This window comes from Psammomys obesus, unplaced genomic scaffold (genome assembly GCF_907164565.1).
Source record: "Psammomys obesus unplaced genomic scaffold, mPsaObe1.curated_primary_1811, whole genome shotgun sequence".
In the NCBI taxonomy this organism is placed as follows: Eukaryota; Metazoa; Chordata; class Mammalia; order Rodentia; family Muridae; genus Psammomys; species Psammomys obesus.
The window spans coordinates 343,604-366,329 of record NW_026594143.1 but is presented as its reverse complement, the minus strand read 5'-3'; the positions used below and the strand labels follow the sequence as shown (position 1 = coordinate 366,329).

Genomic DNA, 22,726 nt, shown 5'->3' with positions numbered 1-22,726 from the left:
TTCAAAATTTTGAAAACAAATAAACGAATAAGTAAATAAAGCAGATTTGGGTTCATAGAAAATTGAGTGTAATTGTTACAAAGTACAGACTTTCCATACATTTCACACAGAGGCACAATCTCCCCGACTATCTACATCTCGCAATTGTACATTTGTACATTTTCTTAAAACCCATTCATCTATATTGACATATAAACCAAGTGCATAGTTTGCATTAAGACTGCTCTTCCTGGGCAGTGGTAACACACACTTTTACTCCCAGCACTCAGGAGGCAGAGGCAGGCAGATCTCTAAGTTGCAGGACAGCCTGATCTACAGTGCAAGTTCCAGCACAATTAAGGCTACATGGAGAAATCCTGTGTCAAAAGTTTGTTCTTAGTGTTGTTCATTCAGTAAGTTTTGACAAATTTACATTAATATATTCACCATTATAGTATCATACAGAATGATTCCATTGTCCTAAAAATCCTCTGTGTTCTGCCAACTTATCTTTCCTTTTCCCTCAATCTTTGGCCAATCCTTTCACCTAATTACCTTTTGATTGTCTTTCATAGTCCTTTCCCAGAATATCATTATTTAGAATTTGCTTTGTAAAAATATAAAATTACAAAAGAATTTAGTATGTAGCCTCTTAAGACCAATGCCACTTAAAGTTTAAAGTTTTCAGTGTCTCTTTATGACTGGATAGATTTTTTTTTAAATAAAACATTTATTTATCCTGTTATCTGCTAAAGAATTTTTCACTGCTTTTAAAACTCTATTTATTTATTTATTTATTTATTTATTTATTTATTTATTTATTTATTTATTTATATTTATTCAAAGTGTGTTTACTTTTACATTGTTCCTGCTGCTAGATAGTACCTGGGGGTGATTTAGAACTTGCTACATATCCCAGGTAAAGGTATATGCCATCATGCTGAGGGTTCAGGAGAGCAACACCATGTTATGGCCAGAGGAAACCTGCATCCTTTCCTTTTGCTCTTAGATCTTTCCACCCTGTCTTCGGTGATGTTCCCTGTGGTGGTTTGAATGAGAATGGACCCCAAAAACTCTGGTATATGAATACTTCCTTCCCAGTTGGTGGCGCCTTTTGGGGAGTTTTGTGAGGTGCAGCCTTGTTAGAGAAAGTACATCTCTGTGGGTGGGCTCTGAGATTATCTAGCCTCACTGTACTTCCAGTTCTTTTTTCATTACTTTGTGTTTGAGTTGGAAGATGTAAGCTCTTCCTGCTCCTGCTGCCATGCCTGACACTTGCTGCCTTGTCATTGTTGTCTTAATTCACATTTCAAAGCATATGTGGATATGCAGAGCATCTTTAAAAATTTTTATTTAAAATGTTATTATTTAAAGGTAGCTATCAGCAACAACAATAACAAACCATCATACACTGAAAACAACCAGATTCAAAGACTATACAACTCAGTGAAGCTCTAGACAGGCAGAGTGGCCATTTGAAATGGAAGTTGTGGAACTTCACATTGGATTTTACACTTTCATTATCAAATATATTTTATGCAGTCATCTACTACCAAATCTGAAAAATTCATGACAGAGTTAGAATTAGAAAAACAGCTTTATATCCTTTTTCATAACTCATGTCCATTACCTGCATTCAGGCCTTCCTTATCTCCTAATATGTAGCGTTTTTGTTCTCTTTTCTACATGTTTTTCATATACTTTAAAAAATATTTTATTTTTATTTATGTTTGTTTGAAACAGGGTCTCACTATTTAGCCCCAGACAGCTGGAGACTTGCTATGTAGACTAGGCTGGCCTCAAACTCAGAAATCTGCCTCTCTCTGCCTTCCTAATACTGGAATTAAAGGTGTGTGCCACCACACATGTGACTTATTTTTTTAATTTATGTGTATATGTATGTGTCTGCGTATGGGTTTGTGAATGAATGTGCAAATATCTGGAGGCCAGGAGAGAGCTTCAGATGCCCTAGAGCTGGAGTTAGAGGTTATTCTGAACCACCTGACGTGTGTGTGTGAAACAAACAAAGGTTCTCTGAGATGGCTCAGAGGATAACGCTGCTTACCACCAAACCTGGGGACCTGAATCCAGGAACTCATATTTTTTTTTAAATTTTATTTATATAGTCATTGTACAGCCTGATTCCAGCCCCCACCCTCCTTTCCTCCCAGTCCCACCTTCAATCCTCCCTTCCCCCATTGACTCCTCTCCTTCTTTTCAGAGAAGGGAAGGCCCTTAAGGGGTACCAACCTACCTTGGCACCTCAAGTCATAGCAGGACTAAGCCCATCTTCTTTCACTCAGGCCAGACAAGGCAGCCCAGCTAGGGGAAAGTGATCCAACAGCAGGCAACAGAATCAGAGACAGCCCCTACTCTTGTTGTTAGGGGACCTACATGTTGACCATGCTGCACATCTGCTACATATGTGTAGGGGGTCTAGGCCCAGTCCATGAATGCTCTTTGGCTGGTGTTTCAGTCTCTGTAAGTTTCCATGGGCTCAGGTTAGTTGAGTCTGTAGGTCTTCTTGTGGTGTCCTTGATCCCTCCAGCTCTCTCAATCTTTCTTCCACAAAACTCCCCAAGCTCGGCCTGTTGTTTGGCTGTGGGTCTCTGCATTTGTTTCCATTATAAGACAGTCATGCTAGGCTGCAAGCACAACAGAATGTCATTAATAGCGTCAAGGATTGGCTCTCTCCCTTGGCGTGGATCTCAAGTAGGGCCAGTCATTCGTTGGCCATTCCCTCAATTTCTGATCCACCTTTATCCCTATACTTCTTGTAGGTAAGACAAATTTTGGGTCGAAGGGTTTATGGTTGGGTTGGTGTACCTCTCCCTCCACTTCAAGTCCCACCTAGTTACAGGAGATAGTAACTTCGGGCTCCATTCCACCCCACCCCTGTTGTTAGGGATCTCAGCTAGTGTCACCGCTATAGACTATAGAGGCTTTCCGTGTCCCAGAGAGAGTTCCTCATTGATTTCCCGTCTCTCTCCAGCTCCTCTCCCTCCCATTCCCCATGCTCTCCTCCCCACCTGTTCCCTGCCCCCATTACTCTTCCCACCCCTTTCTCCATCTACTTCAGATGTCTGTTTTGTTTCCTCTTCTGTGTCCTGGGGCCTCCCCTATACCAGGTCTCTGGCAAATCCCAGAGATGCCCTCCCACACACCTCCATTTTCTCTCTAACCCGGTCCTCTCTCCCTACTCCTCCTCCCCTCCTCATCCCCTCTCTTACCCAGTTCCCTCCAATCTAATGGCTATTTTATTTTCCTTTCTGTGTGAGATTTAAGCATCCTCCTTTGGGTCCTCCTTGTAAACTATGGGTCTGTGGATTATAGCATGGTTATCCTGTACTTTATGGCTAATATCCACACGATTTTTTGAGACAGTGTTTCTCTGTGTATTCCTGGCTGTCTTAGAACTCACTCCTTAGACCAGGCTGGTCTCAACTTAGAGATCCCTCTACCTCTGCCTCCTTAGTGCTGGGATTAAAGACATGCCACCAATGCCTGAAGCTCACATTGTGGAAGGAAAGAACCAATTTCTGCAAGTTTTCCATCCATGTACACACCCACATACATATGAAATAAACAACTATAATAAATATTTTAATTATTTTTAATGACAATTGAGATATTTATTCTTTATCTTTCTTTAGTGCTACCCAATGACTTTTGAATAATTGACATTTTTTTTCTTTTTTAATTAAGTTTTCATTTTTATATTAATTACAGTTTAGTCACATTGTATCCAAGCTGTAGTTCTTTCCCTCATCCCCTCCCAATTCCACCTTCCCTCCCTTATCTCCTCCTATGCCTTTCTCCAATTCCACTGATAGGGGAGGTCCTCTTTCCCTTCCATCTGACCCTGGCTTATCAGGTCTCATCAGAACTGGCTGCATTGTCCTCCTCTGTGACCTGGCAAGGCTGCTTCCCCATCAGGCAAATACGGTCAAAGAGCTAGCCACTAGTTCATGTCAGAGATAGTCCTGGTTCCCCTTACTAGGATACCCACTTGGATACTGAGCTGCCATGGGCTACATCTGAGAGGGGTTCTAGGTTATATCCATGAATGGTTTTGGTTGGAGTATCAGTCTCAAAAAAGACCCCTGTGCCCAGATTTTTTGTTTCTTTTGCTCTCCTTACGGAGCTCCTGTCCTCTCCAGGTCTTACTATTTCTCTCTTCTTTCCTAAGATTCCCTGCACTCTGCCCAAAGTTTGTTTATGAGTCTCAGTATCTGCTTTGATACGCTGCTGGGTAGAGTCTTTCAGAGGCCCTCTGTGGGTAGGTTCCTGTCCTGTTCCCTATTTTCTCCCTCTTCAGATGTCCATCCCATTTGCCTTTCTGAGTGAGGATTGATCATCTCACCCAGGGTCCCCCTTCTAGCTCAGCTTCTTTAGGTGTACAGATTTTTGTAGGTTTATCCTATATTATATGTCTAGTATCCACTTATAAGTAAGTATATACCATGTGTGTCTTCCTGTTTCTGGGATACCTCACTCAAGATGACCTTTTGTAGTTCCCACCATTTGCCTGCAAATTTCATGATTTCCTTGTTTTTAATTGCTGAGTAGTATTCATTCCATTGTATAAAATTACCACAATTTCTGTATCCTTTCCTCTGTTGAGGGACATTTGGGTTTTTTACAGGTTCTGGTTATTACTAATTATTTTTTAAACGTGTGTGGGGCTGGAGAGATGGCTCAGCAGTTAAGAGCAGGAGCTTTTCATAAAAGTTCACTTACCAAATCTGTGGGTCACTAAATAACATTTTACTTCATTTTGAACACACAGGTAACATGCACACACCTAGCTGGTTATGGAAGGGGCACTGTTGGTGTGATGATGTGAAGAATGCCAGGTCTCTGGTTCATCATCAAGCTAAGCTCCCTAAAAACATACAAGAGCTACTTCTAAGGAAATTCAGAGAGTAAGGTGCTGAATGAGTCTAGGACAACCATCTGTGGATGAGGCAAGCTGAGGCACCAGCAGGACTGGCGTGCAGAAAACAAGCTGGTTTTCTGGAGTTTCTGTTTGTAATCCTCCCATGACCAGCTCTCCTTAATAGTTTGTGACTGCTGAGTACTGTGGGACAAAAGCCTGTCTACAACCTGCACCAGGCAGCTGCAGCACTGGAAGGAGAGGAAGGCAAGAGCTGCAACCACACATGGTCAAGACTATGGCATGTTTTGGGGATTCTGGCTTTGGATGAACAGAGATCAGGTTGGTCTGTCTCCTCCTGTTGAAGAATAGAGTGCTAAGAGCTGGCTCAGTGTTAGAGTGCCTGCTTGACTAGCACATATGGGATTCTCACTTTGATCTCCAGAAGCACAAAGCAAATGATAAATAATAGGGCTGGTGAGATAGCTCAGCAGGTAAAAGCTTTTGCCACTCAAGTCTGATGACCTGTGTTCAATGCCCGGAAGCCACAAGAGAGAATGAACTCCTGCAAGTTGCCCTCTGACCTCCACAACATACCCCTATGCATGTGTGTGCACGCACACACACATAATAAATAAAATAAAAAATATACAAAAATAATAAAGGACGAAGGCCACAGGGAAGAGGACAACTAAGCCAAAGGAATACAGTTATCCCTTGGTACCTATGAGTGGTTGACACCATGACCACCTGTGGATAGTGAAAGCTATGAATATGATATAAAGGACTGAGGTCCTTTATATAAAGTGGCATAGCACTTGCAGATCACCCATACAACTAGTTCAACATGTGTGTGTGAGTGTGCAATACAAATGTTATTGGCCTGAGGACAACCTCAGGCGTTGTTCCACAGATGCCACTCACACCCATCTTATTATTTTTTGAGATAGCCTTTCATTGACCTGTCATTCCCCAACTAGTTGCTCTATTATCTTGGTTTAAGATCTCGGAGCTATGTAGCAGATATCCTTTAGACCCACTTGGTGGCTATGACAATCCTGGAAGTTACAGTCTCTTCCAGACCCATGTGTGGAAAGGATTATTTTTTCTTTGACTCCTGACACAAGCCATGGAATAGAAATTTTTCAGAAAGTGGAGTTAGCTTTTTCATCTTGTCCTCAACTATTAGGGTTCATATCCCCTTGAGTTTCTTTCTTTTCTTTTTCTTTTTTCCTTGTTAAGTGTATTTAAAGTCTGACTTGTTTTTTTTTTTTAAGAATTAAAGATTTGTTTATTTTTATTTGATGTGCATTGGTGTTTTACTTACATGCATTTCTATGTGAGAGTGCCAGGTCTTCTGAAACTGGAATTATAAAGAGTTGTGAGCCACCATGTAGGTGCTGGGAGTTGAAAGAAGCTGATATAGACAAACTCATGGACAGTCAGTCATGTCAAGCAAACTTGTCATTAACTTTTTTTTCTGCTTTTTAAAATTTTTCTTTATTAATTACATTTTATTCACTTTGTATCCCCCCTGTGGTTCCCTCCCTCCTCCCATCCCAATCCCTCCCTTCCTCCACCCTCTGCATGCATGCCCCTCCCCAAGTTCACTGATAGGGGAGGACTTCTTTTCCTTCCTTCTGATCCTAGTCAATTAGGTCTCATCAGGAGTGGCTGCATTGTCTTCTTCTGTGGCCTGGTAATGCTGCTTCCCCCTCAGGGGGAGGTAATTAGAGAGCAGGCCAATCAGTTCATGTCAGAGACAGTCCCTGTTCTCATTACTATGGAACCCACTTGGATACTAAACTGCCATGGGCTACATCTGTGCAGGGGTCTTAGGTTATCTCCATGCATAGTCCTTGGTTGGAGTATCAGTCTCAGGAAAGACCCCTGTGCTCAGATTTTTTGGTTCTGTTGCTCTCCTTGTGGAGTTCTTGTCCTCTCCAGATCTTACTGTTTCTCACTTCTTTCATAAGATTCCCTGCACTCTGCCCAAAGGTTGCCCATAAGTCTCAGCATCTGCATTGATAGTCTGCAGGGCAGAGCCTTTCAGAGGTCCTCTGTGTCAGGCTCCTGACTTGTTCTCTCTTTTCTCCTTCTTCTGATTAACTTTTTAATAACTACCAGATTAGCAAGCATGTCAGAGGAGACCACAACTCCTTATATTTGAATTTTAGTATGCATCAAAGTGTACTCGTATGCTCTCATAGAAAGAATGGTGAAGGGTCAGTGTAGTGAGGCAGGTTGGCATGGCATAGTGTTTTCTAGTTATGTATCATTGCGTATAATGTGCCCTTTGCCTGAATTACCACCTTCTCCCCCTTATTTATTAATTAGAATGGGAATTCTTCTTTTAAGGTGCAGTTCATATGCCATCTCTTCCAAGAAAACTCCTTGGACTCTCCTGAGCTGAGCATTCTGTGGGGATTTTTGGTCTACTGTGTCCATCACTGTTATCATACTGTTTATCCAGAAATTAGGGTGTTATATCTTAATTATGCCTTATTCATCTTGGTGTTGTCAGTGCAGAGCAGGAGACCTAAAATGTAGTAGGAGGCCAGTCTACTTTGTACAACTATTCACCTAATCAGATAGTTAAACCCAGTGTGCTAATGGTTACTCAAGTAATATTGGCCTGGAAAGTGTGTCTCTAATGGCATGCCACATGGCTGTGTATATTACCATTTTGATGAAGTTAGTGGCAACAAAAGTATGTGTATCGATAAAAGTTGATGGCTGTTAGATAATAGTATTAGTATACAAGGAGTCACACACATGCAGAAACGCTGGAGTCAGCCTACTACCCAAGGGGGGTCAAGGGGAAAGTCGGACCTAAACTTCGTAGCCTGCTGCTACCTTGACAATAGGGGGAGGAAGCCTTTCAATGTGAAAACTGCCTTCTGTGGTGTTTACCTGTTGAATGGTACTGACTATGCACAAGACAATGTCCACAATCCTCTCCTCTCAAGGACCACAGATAAAGTCTAATGAGAGTGATTTGCTTGACCTGAGTACCAAGAAACAGCAAGGCAAGAAAAGAGAATGCTAGTTAGCTGAGAGACCTGGGGTTTTGTTTGCACAATGTAAAGGGAACATGGCAATATAAGTTTGAGAGTTGGTTAAAAAAAAGGCACTCCTTACTGGGCATGGTGATATATGCCTTTAATACCAGCACTTGGGTTGGGGGGTGGGGGACAGAGGCAGGCTAATCTCTGTGAGTTCAAGGCCAGCCTAGTCTAGAAAGTGAGTCCAGGACATCCAGAACTCTGTTATACAAGAAAACCCTGTCTCAAAAATAATAAAAAATAAAATAAAATAAAATAAAATAAAATAAAATAAAATAAAAAAAGCACTCCTGATTTTAGGAGCAAATAGTGTAGATTCAGTCATAAAGAACACAGGGCTTTGCATGATTCTGCCATTTGTAAAGTTACTACTCCAGAAAACCTAGGAGTTGTTCTCAATGCGTCTTTCTACTCAGTATTCTTGTGAATTAGCACTTATGCTCCCTAGCATGCCAATAAAAGCCTTTACGCTGACCTGAATTCTCTTAGTATTTCTGTGTTTTTCATATTAAAACAATTAAGTCAGACCTGGTGTAGTGTCACACACCTTTAATCCCAGCACTCAGGGGGCAGAGGCAAGTGGATCTCTGTGAGTTTGAGGCCAACCTGGTCTACAAAGCAAGTCTAGGCTAGCCAAGGATACACAGAGAAATCCTGTCTCAGAAAACAAAAACAAAAATAAATAAAAATGAAAATTAAGTCAGTCAGTCATTCACTTTATTCCACAAATATTTTATTGAATGTTCACTGAATATTATTACACACTGTTCTTGACACTGGGGTTACAGCAGTAAACAACACGGAAAATTCTGCTTTGAGGAGCTTACAGTCTATTTGGTGGAGGCAAACACTAACCACAATAAATAAGTAGATATCAAGTAGTGATTAGTGTTTTGTAGAAGACAGAACATAGAATAGGATAAGACACAACATGGAGAGGAATAGGGCCAATAATGGAAACACTAGGTCAAGTCATCAAATTATTTGGGAAGAAAGCTATTCCACTTGGTGAAAACAGCAACTACAAAGGCCTTGATGGTGGAAGGTCCCTAGCATGCATGAGGAACAGGAAAAAGGCCAGCATAGCTACAGAAGAGTGAGAATGATAGCAATGAGATCAGGGAGGTGAAGGGAACTAGACTGTAGGAACATCTGGGCCATGGAGATGATGCTGGCTTTTGCACTGACGAAACTGGAGGTCATTGGGGGAATTTTGAGCAGAATAGGGGCACGATCTGATTTGTGTCTCACAAATAATTTTTAAGAATTTTTAATTCTTGTAGAATTACTAAGAATTAGTAACAGGTGCTACAGCATGAGGAAAAGAAAACAAATTCCTAGAACACTGGATTTTAGGGAAAAATGTACACAAATAAAGGTATAATCAGTGTGCTGTGTAGTTTAGATGTGCACAATATTTACAATGTCATACACAAAAAAGCGAGTACTGATTTAACAAAAATTATACTTAAAGGAGTTATAGATGTAATCACCAAGATGAGCAAGCAACAAAAGACTTAATTAGGGATAGCTAGACAGATTAGAATATAAATGAACCTTTTACAAAGGAAAACACAAATAAAAAAACTCAGTGGAAAAAACAGAAGGCAGATTAAACATAACTGAACAGAGAATAAACTAAAACATACAATCAAGGACATTTCTCCAAATGAAGTAGAAAGAGATAGAAAATATCAAAGAGTTGTTATGAGTTATAAAAAAAAAAACAGAATTAAGAGGTACAAAATATGAGTAACTGGATTTTGGGAAAAAAAAACTAGAAAGAATCTAATAGTTGAGAAATTTCCAGAAATTATATAAAAAACATGTACTTACTAAGCCATGAAACATATTTCAAAAGTAGAATAAATAAAACAGAAACAAGTCTAAACATGTTAGAATGAAATCACAGTACTCCCTGCACACCCCACTCAAAAAACAAATGAAACCAAACTACAATTAGACTGATGATGTATTTTTTTTAAAGGCAACAAGGCATATACACGTATTTTAAAGGTTGAGCATACTCTTCTAAGGAAGAAGATAAAGCCTTTAACACACAACAAAGACTCAGAGAGCTTAATATCAGGAAATTCGAACTAAAAGAATAAATAAACACTATTCATAATGAGAGAAAATGATGTCATAAGGGGGTCTGAAAAGCAAGAATGTATGTATATAAATCCGAACAAATACTGCCTGTTCATATAAAAACAATACTGATAATATATAACTGTGTGATTATAAAACAAACAAAAACAAAGGAATAAATTTACATACTTGAAAATAAAATCAAGTGGTTAGGAGAGGAATACTAAAATTGAGTTTCTAACCTTCCTGCAGAATTCAAAATACAATGCAAATATTGTTCAAGCTTTGGAAGTTAAACATACGTGGTAAACTTTCAAGGATAACCAAAAAATAGAAAAATAAATCCTAACAGGAAGAAAAACTTAAAACTAAAAACAGGTAAAAGAGAAAATGAAACAGAAAAAAAATGTGGAAAACCAAAACAAGAAAGTTATGGTAGAAACCATCCCAAACACACCCTGCAACAAATGTAAACTAAAGTTGCAAATTTTAAAAGGCAGAGGTCATTGGGTAAGTTTTTTTTTTTTTTTTTTTTTTTTTTTTGAGACAGGGTTTCTCTGTGTATCTCTGGTTGTCCTGGAGCTCATTTTGTAGACCAGGCTAGCCTCAAATCAGAGATCCACCTGCCTTGGCCTCCCAAGTGCTGGGATTAAAGGCATACACCACCATGCCAAGACTAAGATTAGATTTTTAAAAAATGTCCAGCCACATGCTGTTTTCAAAAAAATACAATTAAAACACTAAGGTCTAAAAAATTCTTAAAAGTAAAAAGATAGAAAATTATATGCCACACAAACTCTAACAAGAAGAAAAACTTGTGCTGTTACATTAATACAAGAAAATCTAGCATAATTCCTCTATTATCAGAAATAGAGAAGGATTACACATTTACCAGAAATATAACAATTCTTAATTTATGTTAAAAAGGAAACTATAAGGAGAAAACACATAACTCTAGTGTCAGAGTTAACTTTAAAAATTCTTGGAAGATCATAACAAAAACTATCAGTTTAGATAAATATAATTTTAGTACAGTAGTTGCTAATAGACATATATAGATCTCTATATTTAATGATTAAAGGATACACATTCTTATAGAGCACATAGGAAACATTAATAATTATATATCATGTACTGAGCAATAGAACAATCTCAATAAATTTCAGTTATCACATAGACCATATCATCTGAACCTAATATGATAGATTTTGATAAAAGAACAAATTCAAAATCCCCCAAACATTTGGGGACTTAAAAACATACTTCTGTGTAATTCATGAGCAGTAATGATAACAAATATACTAAAGTACTTGGAACTCAACAACAGTGAAATTACTACCATATATGATCATGTAGGAAAGCAGTTTTAGCAGGAAATTTATAGCTTTTAAATATCTAAATTAGAAAACAATAAAGAAAGCCTGACAGCTAGACTCAGTGCCTCATGCTTGTAAATCTCTGTACTGGGGAGCCTAAGGGAGAAGATCATCATGAATTTGAGGTTAGCCTGGTCTACATAGAGGAGAAAAACAGACGTCAAAACCAAGCAAACAGAAAAAGAAAACAAATGACTGAAAATGAATGAACTCAATATTCAATGTAAGAAATCAGAAAAAGAACAATAGAATAAATCCAAAAAATGTGGAAGGAAGGAGGTCAAAAAAGATAAGAGCAGAAATTAAAGAAATAGAGAACAAAGATACAATAGACAGTAGCAACAAAGCCAAAAGTTGGTTCTTTGTAAAGACCAATAAAATAGACAAACCTCTGGTAAGATTGATCAAGAAAAAAAGGGAGAAGGCACAAATAACCAGTATTAGCAATGAAAAAGGAGACATAGCTACAGATTATATATAGAAGACAATTTCAAAATGGAACTTTATGCCAGTGGATTTGAAAACACAGACAAAATGGACCAATTCCTAAGGAATTATCCCCACAATTTACTCAAGAGGAAAAACAAGTTCTCAATAGTACCACAACTACTGAAGGGACTGAGCAGAATTTAAAACTCTTCTCACCAAAAGGATAAAGGAAAAAAAAAAAGCCAACTAAAACTAGTACATAGAGTTTTCCAGTTAGGATGTGGATTACAGATAGGTGAAGAGCTACTGATCTCTGCGGCCCTAGAGGTGTTCAGGTAGGACTCAAGGGAGTGAAAACCCTGTGAAAGACCACCTCTTTCTAGTGGAGCCTTGTCTGGAGGGATCCCTAGAGGGTAGCCCTTAGTGAAGTGGGGCCTGCCACATCTCTCAGTCCCTGCAGGTGGTGAGCACAAATGAGGAACATTCAGCACTGAGAGACTGCTCTGTGGTAAAGGTGCTAAGCAAGGCCAGTGAGGTGCTCTGCCATCTGGACAGCCTCTTCAGTAGCCAGCTTCTGTGGTCTTCCGCTCATTGAGGAAAAGGGGCTGGAGAGGAGGCCTGGGGAGGAGTCTGTGTTCCAGTTTCCAAGAAACACCATACACAGCCCAAGTCGTAAATGGTTGATATGGGGCTGGGTGCGGGGGAGCCACGCAGGGGCTTCTGGAGAATGTAGCTCCAGGCAGAAACCCTGAAACTCTGTCTTCATGAATATCAGATACTTCTGATGAGCCCTTTTAATGATGTCCAAGCTAGCTGCAGGGTGATGGTTCTAATAATGGTGGATGTTCTGCAAATAAGAGCTTCATCATTATTTTGAAAGAGTTAGTTAAAAAAAAAAGAGAGAGAGAGAGATGAAATGGCTTTGAAATCTACTCTATATCATAGAAATTCCAACAATATATTTGTCAGTGAAACAAAAGAAAAACTTGCATTTTTTTTTAACTGTTAAATGTCTATGAACATTTTAAGAACTGGTTTTAAGTATTTCATCACCTTCTCATATTACAAAAGTTTTTCGTCGGTGGTGTTAATAATTTGATAGACACATTACTAGAAAGTTTTGGTTAGAGTTTGTGTATACCCATTTCAAATATAAAATGTTACATAAAAAATATGCTGTGGAAGCACATTTCAAGTTTCTCATGTAAAAAACTGAAAATGGGAGCCAGGGAGATGGCTTTTGCAGAGGACCTGGGACACCTATCATCTGTAGCTGTAGTTCCAGAAGATCCAACACCCTCTTATGGCCTCTGTTGCCACTACAAGCACACAGTGCACAGATACACATGCATAAATCTTTAATTTCATTCATTCATTCATATTTTACATTCATGAATGTTTTGCCTGTCTACACAGCATGTGCATGCCTGCTCCTTACGGAGCCAGAGGAGGGACTTGACTCTCCTGGAACCGGAGATCTAGGTGGTTGTGCATCACCACGTGGGAGTTAAGAACTGAACCTGACTCCTCTGGAAAAGCAACCATGCTCTTAACCACTGAGCCATCTCTCCAGACCTTATGGATGTATTTTAAAAAATGCAAAATAGTCTATAAATTTAATTGGGCCACATTATCAGACTATTGAAGACAAACCATAATCATCCTAAGAAACAGAAAAGCATTTGATTGAAAAAAAAAAACCTTTTCATGGTTTAAAACTATTAAAACCTCTTAGCATAAAGAAATAGGATGAAGTTTTCTTAACCTCTGAAACCTGAAGAGACCACATGACAAATATTGTTCTAAATAAGGAGCACTTAGTGTTGTTTCCTTGAAAAGTTACAATCAAGGGATGTCACTATAACCTTTCTATTCAGAATTATACTAGATGTCCTGGACTTCTCATTAAAACAATAAAAATATATTAAAGGCAAAAAAACTGAAAAGGAAAAAATCTTTCATTATTTATATTTGACAAGAATGTCAATATGGAAAACATGAAAGAAGACATCTTAAAGGGAATCAGGTCTTTTTGGAGAAATGGCTGATTCAGGAATTTCCTTGGGATATGAAAAGATGACTATAGAGAATGTAATTCCAGAAAGCAAGGAAGCCCTTAAAAACCAAGAACAGGGTTGAACCGATGGTTCAGTGGTTAAAAGTGCTTACTACTTTTGCAAAGCACTCAGATTCAGATCCCAGCACCCGTATCAGGTGGCTTACAGCAAACAGCCTGTGACTCCAGCTCTAGGGGATCAAATATCCTTTTCTGCTCTCCATGGATACCTCTACACCTGTGGTATATATGCAAATAGACAGACAGACAAACATATAAACACAAATAGCCAACAAGAATGAGAACATGTCAAAGGGGCACAGAAGCCAATCTGAAAGAATTGTCAGTGGGCAAAGGTGAAACAATGTGAACATCAAACCAAAGAATAGAGTACTGGATTTATTACTGAAATTACTTGAACAAATATGCATAAGTGCATACTGATACAAACAAGTGACAGAATAATAAAATATAAGACATAAGTCATTACAGAAGAATTCCAAGTAACATATCCATCCCTCTTCTCAGGGCTGGAGCTTAATTGCTCCTCCTCTCCATGAAAGTGGATTAGATTCCTCCAAAGGATAAAATATTAAACGAGAAAAAAACAGCAACTTTCCCATGCAAAAACACAGCAAGCACTGCCTTAACCAAGAAATTATAGTTCACCCCATCAGGAATGTCATGTAGATACCGTGTAACCCTTCTTGTGATGAGAAGAACATTTAAATTCTGTGGCATTCTTTCTAAAAAGAAGCTCAGTCTAAGGCAAAAACTTCAGACAACTATAACTAGAGAAGCATTCTACAGTACTCAAAATAGTTAATGTCATAAAAATAAGGACCAACAGATCAGGGTTGTCCAAAACAATGTATGCTATTGCCCATTGCCCTTGGTTGCTCTCAGAAGCTGAAGTTAAGTCCCTATTGCTGAAGACACCATATGCTTTGGAAAAACATCTGTGTGATCTAATCTGGATCTGACCTAAAAGCTTCCTTCCTGAGGACTAGCTTCCTTGAGGACTGGAAGGTGAAGCTTGCAATGGAGGAAAGCAATCAATAGTCCTACCCAGCTATGATTCCTCGAAACGACTATACTGCAGCAATGCGAGATAAGGCTAAAGGTACAATAGTGTACTCATATGTTGGTGGTAACCAATAGCCGTCTAAATGGACTTAAGGTCCACTCAACAGGAGGGAAATCATGCCCAGTAGTGGAAATCTACCAAACTTTTTGGAGCCATTGAAGCCATAGATCTTACAAGAAAACCTTCTACTACCAGTTTTCTAAAATAGCATAATTCCTAACTACATTCTAAATACTTATCTTTATACCCACAAATAAATCTAACTCTCAGGCCTTATCAAAGAAAGTTCTCCTTCCAACACACGGAGAGCAATGCAGAAAACCACAATGGGTCAAAATGTAGAGAAAAACTGATCATGGGGTACTCAGTCACCTACAACAACAGCTCGTGCCCCTGGGGCTCAGAGAACATCATGGCAGAAATATTCTAAGGGCCAAAGGACCATAAAATCTGCTGTGAGCTTTTTGTCTCCTAGAACTCATATTGATGTTTCACCCATGAAGTCTCATCAACATGGCTGCCTAAACAAGCCCTGAACAAGTACAACACTAATAGACATGTTACCATGGAAGGGGGAAATCATACAGGGCCCCACCCCTAAATAAATAACTACTCAATGACCAGCTGAGAGCTGGAAAATAGAGTATTTCCCAGGGATGACACCCCTAATTGGTTATCCAATACCAAGTGGTTAGTCCTGAAATCATACATATACAAATAACACTAAATAGACAGTAAATTGTATTCCTGTACATATACATACATACATGTACACATATACGTATCTATATGTGTAACAATAACAAAGAAAAGGAAGCAATATCTTGAGAATAAACAATGGTAGAAGAAACATGGGAGGGATTGGAAGGAGGAAAGAGAAGGGGAGAATGATGTATTTACATTTTAATTAAAAAATAATTAAAGGGGAGGAACAATAGAAGAATTGAGTTAGACCAGAGAACACTATGGAGATATGCATTTGGGAGACAGAGTCTGGTGAATTTCTGTGGGTTTGAGTTCAGCTTGGTCTATAAGGTGAGTTTCAGGCCAGACAGGGCTATATTGTGAGGGCTATATTTATTTTTATTTGTCTTAAATAAAAATAAAAATAAAGTAAGAAGAATATGTGGGCAAAAAAGCGGGGAAGATTTTGCTTTATTAAATACAAACATTTACTAAGAAACAAATAATTTAGGGAGTATGACAGTGGTCTTTCTCCCCATCTTTGATGTATCCAAGCGTATTTGGAGGTCTAAGAACACAGGAGATGGTGTATGATACTCAAAACCTTCTAGTATATATTGGGGACTTGACAATGGTTTTATGGGCTCTTCCCCTCTTGCCTTCTTCCCTGTCTCTTCAAGAGAGAACTTCTTATTTGAAGAATGCATATAGACACATTAACGTTTTATACCATGCTATATTGGCAGGAATACCACTTTTATTGTGCTTTGTAATTTATCACCTAATTCCTATTTTCTGTTTATTTACTGAGTGGCTACATTGCTTTGTCTTCCTACTTTACCATTCCTGTGTGTTTTCTGTTATTTTTCTGTGTCTCTTTGGTATTTCAATAGCTGCTATTCCTGGCTTCAGTACTTCCTGGGAGAAGGCAGCGTGGCACCTTTTGCCGTGTGCTGGCTTCTCTCATTCTGTGGGCCCAGAGCACTGTAGTCTGAAGCATAGTTTGTTTTCAAAGATCCTGGATTGAGGTGGTATGAAATGTGATTCATCAATAGTTCTAATAATTTTCTTTAACTGTGGTCTTCTAGAATCAGGAAAGCACTCTGTGTAAAGATATAATTTGGACTTCGTCCTTTGAGATCTTACTCTGTCTGGGAGAGCAGTGGGTTGGAGCAGGCATTCTTCACTTTAACTTTGATCTAAAAGCCAAGTTTGCCTCTAACATTGTCCCAAGAATTGGTGCTCCTGGTATATTGTTGTGAGTGGCTAGTTGGGGGTGGGGTGGGGGGGTGGGCATCTTTCTAAAGGTGAGCAGTCTCCACAGTAGAGCCTCAAGTGAAGAATGGGAAATGTGTTTCCAGATGTAAATATGGTGCCAATGTAAACCTGTGTTGAGACTGTGGAGAACGGGGGCTGCAGTTAGTACATGTGTTTTTAGATTTAGATTATTTGCTGTGTGTAAATTTATGTGTCTGTCCATTAACAAATAAATTAGTTCATTATTAAAGAAAAAAAGAAAAGAAAAAAATAATAAATATGTATATGATCATGGGCCAAGGAACTCTCAAAAACTGCTGGCTACAATAGATAAAAGATTGATTTAATCAACTCCTTTAAGAAAAGAATTTCTGGGGCTGAGGGAAGAGTACTTGCGTAGCACTGGTGAGGTTACAGTGCTCAGGCTTCACTCCCTAGCATCATATGAAAAAAAAATCAACTCATAAAAAGATACAATAAAGCACAAAGCCACAAACGGAGAGTATGATTGCCAATTTTATGTCAAATTAGCCCAGGCTAGAATCATTTGAGAGATGGAAACCTCAATTGAGAAAATGCTTTCATAAGATCAGGCTTCCGTAAGATCAAGAAAATGTAGGGCATTTTCTTAATCAGTGATTGATTGGGGAGGGCCCAGCCCATTATGGGCAGTGCCACCCCTAAACTGGTGGTCCTGGATTATATAAGAAAGGCAGCTAAGAAAGCCATGGAGACACAAACCAGTAAGCAGCACTTCATGGCCTCTGCATCAGCTCCTGTCTCCAGGTCCCTGGACTGTTTGAAATCCAGTCCTGGCTTCCTTCAGTGATGGACTACAATGTGGAAGTGTAAGCCAAATAAATCCTTTCCTCTTCAGCTTGCTTTTCATCATGGTGTTTCATTACAGCAATAGTAACCTTAACTAAGACACAGAGAAAAAAAGTTTACACACAAATTATGAGACCCTAAAACAAAAGAATTCCTAAAAGACAATGGAACATTTAAAGATTCAAATGTATAAAAGATAGTAATAGTTCTTTAGCAAAAAAAAGGAAGCATCTGACCAGTAACCAGGAAAAGAGGATCAAGTACATTGATAAAAACTAGAATGCTAAGTCCATATTCAAATATCATTTTATACAATATTGATAAAAGAGATTGGATTATATCAAGTATATAAGGGTATGTTCCAATAGAATCTTTTCCACATTGAAAAGAGCATAAATTGTATCATAGTATAGAATGTGGTTGAACTTTTTATGTAAGCTATTGGCCAGCAACTCCATTCCTAGGTATCAGAACAACAGCTGTGTATGGGAAGCAGAGACATGCACAAGACCATTTAAGCAGTGCTGTTCATAAGAGCAAAAAAGCTAGAAAGGACCCAAATGTCCACAAACAGAAACATCTATTATTTGTTTTATGATCACCTGAAATGTTACACATCCTTGATAATGAATTACAACCACATGCAGCAATAGATGTGACTGTAGTGGAAGTTTTGGTTTCTTTGTAAACTCAGTTATGTTATGTAAATATGTTTTTGTTTTAACCCCAAGTGTGGGATTTTAGTTTGGGCTTCAGTTTGCCCACAGCTGATAATTCTCTTTCAAGATGTAGCTTTGACATCTGGTGAAAGCCTGCTTCATGCTGCACGAAGAGAGGGTGTGGTCTAGGGCTCTGAGAATATCAAAATGAAAGCCCAGAAAAAGTAAGTGTGGCGTTCTGTGGTGGTGTTGTGGCAAGTGGCAGTTTGGGGAGACCAGAGACCAGAGACAGACACTGTGGTTATTTGGAGCAGACAGACGGAGAGAAACACTTTGGGGCACAGCTGCTAGCCGTAGTTGCTATTGACGAAGATTGGTACAGGGCCCTAACAGAACCCCTTGACCCTAAACGGCAGGGACAAGTAAAGGGGTCTACACAGCCTCTCCCCACTAACCTTCTCTCCCCTATCTAGGGTTACAGGGCCAGAAGGGAGAGGCTTTAAAAACCCCAAATAAAAGAGAGTTTAAAAATGAGCACTATATGTGACTCTCAAGAATATAATATTGATGAAAAATTAGTAACAGAAAACCATATACAGTATCCTTTTGTAGCTATTTCCTATGAATTGAAACAGTTTCTGGAAGGGAGAAGGCAGGCATATAAAACTCAAGAAGCAAAAAAGATTTCGAAGTCCCAGCGAACTCATAAGACTCCAAATTAATAAAAGCAGTAAGAAATTAATGGGAAGTGGAGACTCTCAGTAGAAACTTCATTCAGGATAAGCAAAGAGCTCTGGGGATGTAGCTTTTGTGGGTTATCATCCATACTGGGGTGGACATTTCACTGATGCAGATGGCTTTCAAACACCCATGCTCCTATAAATAACTCCAATAAACTCACTGGTTCATATGATGGTTAACACTGACTGTCAACTTGACAGGATCTAGAATACTGAAGAGCAGACCTTTGGGAATGTCTGTGAAGGATCATCCATATTAGGATAACTGGGGTGGAAAGACTCAGCCAAAATGTGGTGCTGCCATTCTATACACTGGGGTCCTAGATTGAATAAAAAGAGAGTAAGCTGAGTGCATTCATTCCTCAGAGTTTGCTTCTGACTGTGAACACAATGTGAACAACTGCTTCAAGCTCTTGCTGCTATGATCTTCCCACCATGATGGACTGTATCCTCCAACTGTGAGTCAAAACAAACCTGACTATTGAAGATGAGTGGCCAGAAAGATTAAGAACCAGAGGTCAGGGAGGATCAAGCCAAACAATGTCTTCTGGATACCATAGGACTGCTGCACTCATAAACTCACAGCAGCTGGGCTTGACTGCACAAGATCAAGCCAGTCAACATTGTAGCATGAAAGGGGGAAGGCTCAAGAGCCCCCACACCTAATGGAGGAGCTACTGACAGTTGATGGCTTCTGGGAGAAAGAGAATCAGTTTTCTCTCAGGGTGTGACAGACATATGGTAGGTTGACCATATTTTAGTGGATGGTCCCATACCCATGTGTAAGTATATGGACAGCATAAATTAGAATCAGTGAGATATTAAAAATAGAGGAAATGAAGTTGAATGGAGAAGGGGATGGGGAAAGTTAAGAGGAAGAGGAGTGGGGGTGAGCTGATTGAAATACATTGTATGTAGGACAGGTGGGGTTGCACATACCTTTTAATCCAGCATGCAGGAGGTGATTCTGTATGAGTTCCAGGCCAGCTAAAGTTCCATAATAACATCCTCTTAAAAAAAACAAAAACAACAACAAAAATAGGCCTAAAAACATGGATTCAGGCATCAAACCCACCTGGTAATCCAGGAACAAACTTTGCCACACTAAGCCTGTTCATAGCACATACTGACCAGTGAAGGGCTGTCACAGAGAAAGATGGAAATAAGGTCCCACTTCTTCAAATGTACAGACACAAAAGCATAACCACAGAGAAATACAGTGGTAAAGGAACCAAGAAAAGTTTCAGTAACCAACTATAAAGAAGAGGTTTATGACTTCCTGAAAATGGCTCAATATAACTGTTGAAAAGCTCAATGAGAGCTGACAAAAAAAACAGAGGAAGAAAATACAATGTTAGCAAGACAACATTAAATGATCAAAAGGAAAAATTAACAAAGATACTGAACTTATTTTTAAAATCAAACAAAAATTCTGAAGGGAAAAATGCAATTATTGAAGTGGAAAATGCAATACAGAGCATCAATAGAATAAAAAAAAGAGGAAATCTGAAGTCAAAGAAAGATTTGAAAATATTTGAGATATATTACTATTTGAAAATATATAGTCAGAGTAGACTAAAAGAATGAAAATGAAGAAGCTTATGGGATAACATCAAAAGAGCATAAGTACATGACAGAGAAGAAATAGACAAAGGGACAAAGAAAGAAAGAGAAAATGTTTTGACTTTTACAAAAGATATAACTAACCAAGTATGGGATGGTCAAAGAGTCAAAATTCAATCAGATTCAATGTAAGAAGGACTACAAAGTCAAACTGTCAAAAGCCAAGACCAAAGAATTCTGAAAGTGGCAAAGAGATGCAAGTAATACACAGAGAGTTGCAATAAGGCTGGCATCAGATTCCCCAACAGAGATCTTGTAGGCCAGCTGAGAGTGAGATGATTCAACCTTATAAACAAAACAAAACAAAACAAAACAAAACAAAACATTCCTAATCAAGAACACTGTCCCTGGCAAAGTTGTACTTTTTATAAATGAAGACACATAAAACTTTTCCAGACAAAGTTGAGGAAGTCAGTCTTCCTTAACTGTCTTTTAAGCAATGCTAAAGGGATTTCTTCAAGCTTATTCTTCTTTACTATGAATATTAAGAGACAAAATGTTAAAAAATAATAGTGCAACAATCTGATAAAAAACACAATACAACAGTGCATGTTGTAACATCAAAAATTAAGATGCAGTGAGAATGAAATAAAAGGATACGTACTTAATCCAAGCAAAGTTGCTATCAGTTTAAAAATGCCTCATATAATTAACTTGAATTTAAGCGGATTAAAGTCTCCAATCAAAACGCTAAAAGGAAACTGAGTGGTGGTGGTGCATGCCTTTAATCTTAGCAGGCAGAAGCAGGCAGATCTCTGAGTTCAAGGCCAGCCTGGTCTACAGAGCAAGTTCCAGGACCGCGAAGGCTACACAAAGAAACCTTGTTTCAAAAAACAAAACAAAACAAAAAAACAAATAAAGCTAAATGGATTAAAAATTATACTCAATTATGTGCTACTTATAAAAGACTCAGTCTTTAAGGACATATACAGACTAAATGTGAAAAGATGGATAAGATATTCTATAAAAGTGGAAACTGAATGAGAACAGGGGTAGTTCTAATTATTTAAATCAAATAGAATTTTAAAACTATTATCAAATAAAAAAGCATCAACCCTGAAGCTGGAGACATGGCTCAGGTGTCTTAAGCACTTAATGCTCTAGCTAAGGCTTTGGATGCACTTCCTAGCACTCACAAAGAATTGGGAAAAGTGTCAAAACTGATGAAAATAATCTACACATTTAAGTAGTTCAATGATATATGCATACCAAGAAATACCAGGATAAAACTGACAAGTTAATGACAAAAGCCTGGAAAGCAGTAACAGAAAATCCCTCAATAAGGCAGTTGTGCCTCTGTACTTCTGTGTTGTCAATGTAAAAGATTCTCCCAGGCAGGTTGTTGATGTCACCTGGCCTGTGGTGTACCCATCCAAACAGAAGAACTTACTCTATTGTGTATTGGTTGTGTGTGCATGTGTGGTCAGGAGCGGAGAGCTGGGTATACTCACTTAGCATCTTTCTTACAGCAGACCAAAGTCTGAACCCTTCAGGTGGTGTCATGAGAAGGCTGCTGTACAACTGCGGAAGTAGTGCAGGGCGTTGGCTCCAAACTGTCAGTTACTCCTACCTGTAATTTTCCTGAACAAATAGTAAACAGTCTTACAGATAATTCTATCAGTATTTGGGCCAGTGTTGGAAATGAGATATTTCAGAGGGCAGAAACCAAACTACAAGAATACAAATAAGTTCATGGAAATTCATATCCTGTATATCTTCAAACGGGTTTTCTATGGGGGGATCTTCAGTATAGCTATTGTTGCCTATCCTAGACCAGAAAATACTTGAGCCAGGTGTGGTATTGCCTTTAATCCCAGCACTGAAAAGATTGAGATACCTCAATGATTAAGAGTATTGAGTTTGAGGCCAGCCTGGTCTGCATAGTGAGTTCCAGGACAGCCAGGGCTATATAGAGAGACCCTACTGAAAAAAGAAAGAAAGAAAGAAAGAAAGAAAGAAAGAAAGAAAGAAAGAAA

At 38.8% G+C, this 22,726-nt stretch overlaps 1 protein-coding gene and 1 long non-coding RNA gene across 3 annotated transcripts in view; both read right to left on the bottom strand.

The window, feature by feature from the left end:
* Nucleotides 1-11,296: 11,296 nt before the first annotated feature.
* Nucleotides 11,297-11,849, bottom strand: Kantr (KANTR integral membrane protein). The gene has a single exon (XM_055617895.1). The coding sequence runs from the start codon at nucleotides 11,847-11,849 to the stop codon at nucleotides 11,619-11,621; it is 231 nt and encodes a 76-aa protein (XP_055473870.1). The 3' UTR covers nucleotides 11,297-11,618.
* Nucleotides 11,850-20,097: 8,248 nt separating this feature from the next.
* LOC129684715 (uncharacterized) overlaps nucleotides 20,098-22,726 on the bottom strand; it is a 15,927-nt gene continuing 13,298 nt past the window's right edge. The window contains exons 3-4 of one of the 2 annotated variants that reach the window (XR_008721383.1): nucleotides 22,202-22,331; nucleotides 20,105-20,135 (exon numbers count right to left, since the gene is read on the bottom strand). This is a non-coding gene — a long non-coding RNA (uncharacterized LOC129684715). Of the gene's footprint in view, nucleotides 20,138-22,201; nucleotides 22,332-22,726 lie in introns of both variants that reach the window. The other variant, XR_008721382.1, reaches the window with a different exon arrangement.

Coding starts and splice junctions, on each gene's coding strand:
- Kantr (XM_055617895.1), bottom strand. CDS start 11,849: ATGTCTCCTTTTTCATTGCTAATACTGGTTATTTGTGCCTTCTCCCTT.